We start from the raw sequence: 8641 nt of genomic DNA on the forward strand, positions 1-8641 counted from the left end.
GGAACAAGCAGTAAATCTTAAAATAAAGATAACAGTTATAAGCTATACAGATCAGTCTCTCTGGGTAGTTTGGAAGGTGTAGACAGTGGACTATTGAGAATTGAATGGTTGATTTCAGGATTCTTAAGCTTTACAGTTTGTTGAAGTTCTTTTTGTCCTATTTCCTTTTTACAACTGGCTTGGTAACAGCACTCAGAATGGGAAGCTCTTTCTGTCCTATCTCCTCTTGACCGACTTGCTAATTAGTTGGCTTCTCACACTCAAATTGTGTGAAGTCCTTTACCTGCAATGCAGTGACTGGGTCTTCAACTCTGACCTTGGCAGAACGCTGGCATTGAACCCAGATTTGTAAACATAGGTGCCTCAGTTCACTTCAGCTCAGTAGTATACCTTCTTCTGCAGGCCTGGATTGCAATCAGTTTTTAACTGCTGTTTTTGTTTGCTGGAATGGCAAAGCACAAAACATGTCTTCAATAGGTGGCTTTCCACTGAGAGGAAAACAATAGTCAGCCCCACCATTATCTTTTCCTGTTATGTTTCTCTCACTGTTATTGAAGTTTCCCTGACAGGTGTGAATTTCATGGGTCCCACAGAAGACTTTTCCAGCAATGAGTTTACGTCTGTGATCTTTTTTGGTTGTAGTAGTAGTACTCTTTCAAAAATAAACATATTTTGGTATTAAAAGTTAAAAAAAATCCATAGTATATCAGAATTCTGATCCATTCTTATGATGTGAAGTACCCACAAAAAGCACATTGGCATTATTCATAGGCACAGCCCATGTTTTCACCTTCAATTAAAGTATATTCTTTTAGACTGGGAATAATTACTGATCAATACTGAATAACCTTTAACCATTTGTAAAGATATGTCAAAACAAGTAGCATTAAACAGTTTGCTTGGCTGCCATAGTTTGGAATATCAATGATGAAATTAACATTGTTAACATACTGTGAAATAACTGAAGCTGCTTTATTTAATAGATTGTGTCATGTTAAGACCATCTTTTGTTCTAACAGAAATGGTCACAGACTCATTGTTACACTTATAACTCTCTATCCATGTGCAATGGCAGAAATTAGTTCCTGAACTTTTCTTTTAGGTTAGCTAATATTTGAATCCCAATACATGTAATATGGTCCACCCCTACCAGTTTCCTAGAAGCCGTTGGAAATAATAAACAAGTTTAATGAGAGTGCAATTTGATTCAAAAAAATTAAACTCAGGGCGAGATTTGTGCAGAGTATTCTCATGAAACCTCTGAATCATATCGCAGAATGTGGTCGGTTTAGTATCCAGTGAGGTGTGTTTCCTGTCATATTGGCAACATGCCATCTCACTGCAGCTGGGCACCACAAAGTATAAGGAAAATGCCAAAAAGCAGACAGCAGCTACTGTGCTATTAGACATGATTATAGCTATTTCTGAGATATTTCATGAGCTTACACCCAGGGCTTAAAGTCCCAAAGGCTATGCTGCATTGCCCAACCTCGAATCATTAAATAAATCTCTCAATATATTATGATAGCTTTAGAGTTAAAACTAGTCATGACCTTCTCTGGCTTTCATGAATTTTTCAGCAGGGGTCTTTGAATAGTGACAAAGAACAGGAATCCTAATTTAATATTTTGTTTTTGTCATGTGATGACGCCACATTTTTTTCATTCATTTATGAGATTTCGGAGTTGATGGATAAGTTAACATTTATTGTCCATTCCTAATTGCTTTTGATAAGGAAGCAACTCTCCACAACCTACTCGAGGGTAATTAGGAATGGGCAGTAAATCCTGACCTAACTAGCAATGCCTCCATCCCACGAATAAATAAAAAAAGACTTTTACCATCTTCACTGAATTCAGCAAACAGACTCAATTGAATTTGTAACTTTCCTAGAGTATATGATTCAATTTTATATTTCACCTGATGAAGGGCCAGTGCTTCAAAAGCTAGTGCTTCCAAATAAACCTGTTGGACTATAACCTGGTGTTGTCTGACTTTTGACCTTGTCCACCCCAGTCCAGCACCAGCACCTCCGCATCTTAAAACATTTAGAAAAAGCTAAGATACTATACTAAGGTATATTTATGTTTCTAATGATAAGAAAAGAAAAGCTGTCCATTAGATCTCTTTGAATGTCAGACATTTTCTTTGCAGTCAGAGGTAGAGAAGCAAAGCTCAACACAGCTTCAGCAATACAATTGCACAGTGTAAGTTTTGTCAATAATTGCTAGAATGGCAATGATCATCGAATATCATAAAAACCCATGAGAGCTTGCTATGTATGAACAGGAGTAAGCCATTTGACCATTGAGTCTGATCCTCCATTCAATGAGATTATGGCTAATCTGAAAATCTTCAATTCCAGCTTTTTGCCTTCTCCTTTAATAGCTCTTGATTATGGAATTGATTAAATATTTGTCAATCTCAGTTTTGAATCTTAATACTGCCCTTTGAAGTAAAGCATTCCACAGATTCACTACCCTCTAAGAGAAGAAATTCCTCTCTAGTTCTGTTTTAAATGGGAGAGTCTTCACACGTGGAATTATGTCCTCTGGTCTTAATCTCTCCCACAAGAGGAAACAACCTCTTCATATCTAAATTGGAAAGCCGTTAAGAGACTTCTATGTTTCAAAAAGGTTGTCTTTAATTCTTCTAAACTCCTATGAGTACAAGCCCAACCAAGTTAAATTCTCCTGATAAGAAAAGTTCCTCCATACCTGGATCCAACCTAGTGAAGTTTTTCAGGACTGCGTCTAATATCTTTGCTTAGATAATGGGAGAAAAATTGTTTACAGTATTCCTGGATTAGTTTGACTAGAAGTGAAGAAATGTCACTGGACATGAAATGTGAACTATGTTTTCTGTCTACAGACACTGCCAAACCTGCTGAATTTCTCCAGCAATTTCAGTTGCAAAAAGCTGGAATTGAAGATTTTCAGATTAGCCATAATCTCATTGAATGGAGGATGAGACTCAATGGTCAAATGGCTTACTCCTGTTCATACATAGCAAGCTCTCATGGGTTTTTATGATATCCGATGATCATTGCCATTCTAGCAATTATTGACAAAACTTACACTGTGCAATTGTATTGCTGAAGCTGTGTCGAGCTTTGCTTCTCTACCTCTGACTGCAAAGAAAATGTCTAACATTCAAAGAGATCTAATGGACAGCTTTTCTTTACTTATCATTAGAAACATAACTATACCTTAGTATAGTATCTTAGCTTTTTCTAAACGTTTTAAGATGCGGAGGTGCTGGTGCTGGTGCTGGACTGGGGTGGACAAGGTCAAAAGTCAGACAACACCAGGTTATAGTCCAACAAGTTTATTTGGAAGCACTGGCCCTTCATCAGGTGAAATATAAAATTGAATCATTTACTCTAGGAAAGTTACAAATTCAATTGAGTAGTGCTTTATATAATTTTAGCAAGACTTCCTTGTGCTTCTGCATTCTTTCCTCTTTTAAATAGTACTCAGTTCTTCTTTTGTTACTGCTGAAGTGCCTCACATTTTCCCACATTACATTCCAACTGCCAAGTTTTCAACATTCACTGAACTGTGAACATTTATTAAAGCTGCAAACACTGATTAAAATATGTTCTCTGTGGATCACCTTAGCGTCTGGCAGAGCCTACATGCTGCAGCTGCAACACATGAACCAACCCATCATCTCTACCACACTTTATATCAGTTATTAATTAAGCCATTCAAGTATCCCTACTCTTTTCACTTGAAGAATCCCCACTCTGAAACATTTATTTTATTTTTATTGCATTTTTATGGACTAGTATCAATCTTGAACCTAACAAGCTATTCTTAAGAAATATGGTATTAAAAGACTAGACAGCTAAGCATGAATTGAGCATCTTATTTTTAGTTTAAAACTAGGAAAAGTTACCAGTCCTACTCCACAATCAGCTACTTTGTTCAGAAAAAGGCAACTAAACATCTCTCTCCTTCCTCCACTGAACTCCTTGAAATGCTCAGCTCTGCTGCTGTATAGTAAATTACATTCAGATCTTATTAACTCACACCAACTTGTTTATTTATACATGCTCCCAACACATCGAACCTAGTTCACTCAGTTAATGAGGATCCAGAGTCAGCCAGTTCATAGGAGGAAGTGAGTACTACAGATGCTGGAGATTAAAGTCAAGATTAGAGTGGTGCTAGAAAAGCACAGCAGGTCAGGCAGCATCTGAGGAGCAGGAAAATCGACATTTCGGGCAAAAGCTCTTCATCAGGAATGAGGTTGGGAGCCTCGGGGTTGGAGAGATAAATGGGAGGGGGGTTGGGCTGGGGAGAGGGTAGCTGAGAGTGCAGTAGGTGGATGGAGGTGGGGGTAAAAATGGTAAGTAGAGAGGAGGGTGGAGTGGATAGGTGGGAAAGCAGATTGACAGATGGGGCAAGTCATGAGGATGGTGCTGATCTGGAAGATTGGAATTGGGGTAAGGTGGGGGGATGAGAAATGAGGAAACTGGTGAAGTCCATGTTGATGCCATGGTGTTGAAGGGTCCCGAGGTGGAAAATGAGGCTTCTTCCTCTAGGCATCTGTTGGTGAGGGAGTAGCGATGGAGGAGGTCTAGCACCTGCATGTCCTCCGCAGAGTAGGAGGGGGAGTTGAAATGCTTGGCCATGTGATGGTGGGGTTGATTTCTTATCGCAGAGTGCTTCAGGAAACATCTCAGGGACACCTGCACCAATCAACCCCACCGCCTCATGGCTGAACACTTCAACTGTCCCTCCCAATCTGCTGAGGACATGCAGGTCCTGGGCCTCCTCCATCTCCACTCTCTCACCACCCGATGCCTGGAGGAAGAATGCCTCATCTTCTGCCTCAGGAGCCTTCAACCCCATGGCATCAATGTGGACTTCATCAGTTTCCTATTTCTCCTCCCCTCACCTTACCCCAGTTCCAACCTTCTAGCTCAGGACCGACTTCATAACCTGTCCTACCTGCCAATTTTCCTTCCCACCATCCGCTCCACCCACCTCTCCAACCTATCACCTTTACCCCTTCCTCCATCCACCTATTGTAATCTCAGCTACCTTCTCCCCAGCCCCACACCCTCCTATTTATCTCTCCACTCCTGAGGATCTCAGCATCATTCCTGATGAAGGGCTTTTGCCCGAAACATCGATTTTCCGCTCCTCGGATGCTGCCTCAGCCAGTTCATAGTTAAGTTATCCTTTTACTTCATTTATTGAAAATATGCCTTCTCAAACCTTACAACTTTAGAACATTAAACTGCAAATTTTATTCATTGCAAATTAGGTGTGCACTCAGTCAAGTCCATCTGGATGACACAATCCTCTTTACTTGATGAAATTGGCCACCCTTGCCCAGTTTTGCTGAAATTTGATTCTAGTGGCAAAACACTAAGTTTATTTCTTAACTGCTCACTGAAGCAGATGACCAAGACACTTGGGAATGAGCAACAAAAGCTGAATTTGTCAGCAACATCCAGATTCTATGAAAAATAACAAAACCAAAAGAGTCTATATCTGTACTATCTGCTCGTATAATTTTAAAAATCATTACTAATGTATCAGCAATACACCTGCAGCATGTAGATTTCAACGGTTATTAATCCAACAGGGAAAAGATCTAACATGTTCAAGCTGCAAGAGTTCCCATTCTGAGGCTAGAGATTAGACTGTTGCAGTATTATCCTGCATCAATCATTCCTTACCTGTGACTGGTTGTAGCTAATACTTAAGTACAAGATAATAGAAACAAAACTCTTTAAGAATTCTTTGCATCGGAATGTCTTTCATTTATTGTACTGCTTTTTAGGATTTGAAATCTCGGAGTATCAGAAGAGACAAGCTGCAATGACTGTAAGAAAAGTCAGCAAACAGAAAGGTGAGTGTTTGTGCTTGCATTTGTCTTTCATTGTACAGGCAATTTTAGAGAAGCTGAGTTAACTATTGGGGTGAGAATCAGTTAGGGTCTGCTCACTCCTCTTCTGGGGCTGTCCATGTTGGGTCACTGTCAATCCTGGGCTGTCAAGAAGTCAAGGGAAGTGGGGGATGGAATGGGGGTGTCAGTGGAAGGGAGAGTGATGGTGAGCGGGGAGGTGGGAGTTCTAATCATGGACCACTGCTGTGAGAGAGAAACAAGGAAACTGAATTATGTGCGTTGGGCAGCATTTTAGGATGCAGAGAGGAAATACAGTTGTGAAGTGGGACAACGCAATATAAACATAGGGGGAGCAATAAAACATGGAAAAGAAAGGGATAATGCAGGTTGGGGGTGAGGGTATTGGTCATTTACAGTTAGTAGCATCCGAGCATCCATGGGGGCACTACTATATCTGGAATGTTTACTCAATCCACCTGGGACTGGGCACGGAGAGCTAGGACGAAAAATTTAGATAAATAGTTTGGGTGGGAACATAGAGAAGTTCAAAGCCTATGAGTTTGATGGGAACCAATACCAAAAGGAGAATGGCTACATTTGAGGGTTCACCAAGAGTAAGATTCTGAGTGGCAGATTCACAGTGTGGGAACGACTGCTGTATCCCCGCATTGTGCTGAGAGTTCAATAAAGTTAAAAATGACTGTCACTATGCCCATGTGGGAGGGGTTTGGTGTTTCTTTCTATGAGGGAGCGGCTTCAATGTTGAGTGATGTGAGCCCATCCAAAGGGTAATAGCAGTACACTCGCACGCCCATATAATAAAGCTGAAATGGACCTGTGAGCACTGCATGCTGTGTACGGCTTAGACATTGGCCTACTGTGTCCAGTCCACATGCCTGCCACAAGCACTTTTGACCACATTATGCAGGATCAAGAGGCAATGCCCATAATGACTATGACCCCTAAGTAGTCATCATCTTCCAAGTGCCCGGAGCCTGTACATGATAAAAGAGTTGCTCACTTCACAACTTGGACCATAAAACGTCATGAAGCACTAAGGATGGCTGGGGTCCGAACTTTCAATATTGTAGTAGATATTTGCTCACACTGCTAATAATAAAAGATGAGCATGTATTTGTTTAAAATGTCAGGGTATTTACAAGGATGTGACACCTGTGTGCCCTTAGAAGATCTTCTTCAATCTTTCCCTCCCACTACATCTTGATGCATTCCCAGAGTCCCAGCTGGGGTGGAGGGAGCCTGTCCTACTGTCTCACTGGAGCCCATTAGCATTGGAGCTTTGGTTGGGTGACCCTAAGGTTTTTGCATCTAAAGAGCACAGACTGCGGAGTGTGTCTTGCTCACAGGCTGGTGTCCCTCTTTGGTTTGACCAACACAGGGCTGAGGATGTTATATAGGGTGCAGCTGGATGCTTGGCTTCCTCTGGAGTGTCCTGAGAGGAGACGTTTGGGTGACCTGTATGTGGACCCTTCTCCTGCTGGCATCCTCCTGTCACCTTGTTAGGAAGGGGCATCTTAGAGTGAAATCATGGTTCCTTGTTCCCCTGTCACCTCGCTGTTGATGCTAAACACGATGGTTAGACCATTGGATTGCAGGTTTGTGCGCATATCCAGCAAATAGAGTGATGGGCCTGACTCTGTACGGCAGTTACCGATCCATCCATGTCAGCAGCCAGATGTTAATATGGCTAAGGCATTAGGCATTGCTACAGTCATGCCATCTTTGTGTCAGCTTGTCCAGTGACCACACTAAGCTTGCCTGCTGCTCCTGTTTGTGCATTTTACAAAGACACAAATTGCCAGAGGTATAGGCTTCTTTCTTGCCTGGGATTGAGCAGGTGCCTGGTTTCTCTGAGTGCCAGCAACCTGGGGCATTTCTCCATTTCAACCAGCTGAAAAGCTGTGGCAGTGATGTGCTTACCAACAGATGCTCCCATCTCTAATCTAGCTAAAATACCCACAAGGCTCTGAGTGTCTAAGCTGGCTAAGGATGCAGAAGGCAATATCGCTAGTACAATCCCTAAGGCATCCGTGCTCCCTTGCTCAGAGGTGGGGCAGGAGATATTTTGCAGCGACACCTTGTAAACTTAAGAGGCTGTGCTAATATCATTTGTACCTACAGGGTATAAAAGAGGGAATATGTCACGAACAGGGAGTGAATATTCTGGCATGTTAAGATTTTCATCGTTTATATAAATGATTTGGATGTAAATGTGGGAGATAGGGTTAGTACATTTGCTGATGACACCGAAATAAGTGGTGCAGTTGTCAGTGAAGAAGATTATCTCAGAGTACAATGGGACCTTGATCAGATAGACCATTGGGCTGAGGAGTGGCAGATGGAGTTTATTTTAGATAAATGTGAGGTGTTGCATTTTGGTAAGAGAAACCAGGGCAGGACTTATACAGTAAATGGTAGGGCCCTGGGGACAATTGCCAAACAAAGACACCAAGGGGTGAGGGTTCATACTTCCTTTAACTTGGAGTCACAGCTGGACAGCATGGTGAAGACAATGTTTGGCATGGTTGCCTTCATTGGACAGAACATTGAGTTTAGGATTTCGGACGTCATGCTGTAGCTGTACAACACATTGGTGAGACCTTTTTTAGAATACTGCATTAATTCTGGTCACCCTTCAATAATAAGGATATTGTTAAACTTGAGAGTGTGAAGAAAAGATTTACAAGGATATTGCCAGGTCTGGAGGTTTTGAGCTATAGGGAGAGGCTGAATAGGTTGGAGCTTTTTTTTCCCC

The 8641-nt window shown here is 41.6% G+C and overlaps 1 protein-coding gene across 4 annotated transcripts in view; it reads left to right on the plus strand.

Moving 5' to 3' along the window:
• arhgef9a (Cdc42 guanine nucleotide exchange factor (GEF) 9a) overlaps nucleotides 1-8641 on the plus strand; it is a 340120-nt gene that overhangs the window by 316329 nt on the left and 15150 nt on the right. For all 4 annotated transcript variants that reach the window (XM_072595281.1, XM_072595280.1, XM_072595282.1 and 1 more), the window contains one exon: nucleotides 5800-5868. In XM_072595281.1, coding sequence (XP_072451382.1) covers nucleotides 5800-5841 — 42 coding nt within the window. In that variant the 3' untranslated portion in view covers nucleotides 5842-5868. The remainder of the gene's footprint in view (nucleotides 1-5799; nucleotides 5869-8641) is intronic.

This window comes from Chiloscyllium punctatum, chromosome 25, assembly GCF_047496795.1.
Source record: "Chiloscyllium punctatum isolate Juve2018m chromosome 25, sChiPun1.3, whole genome shotgun sequence".
NCBI classification, from domain to species: domain Eukaryota; kingdom Metazoa; phylum Chordata; class Chondrichthyes; order Orectolobiformes; family Hemiscylliidae; genus Chiloscyllium; species Chiloscyllium punctatum.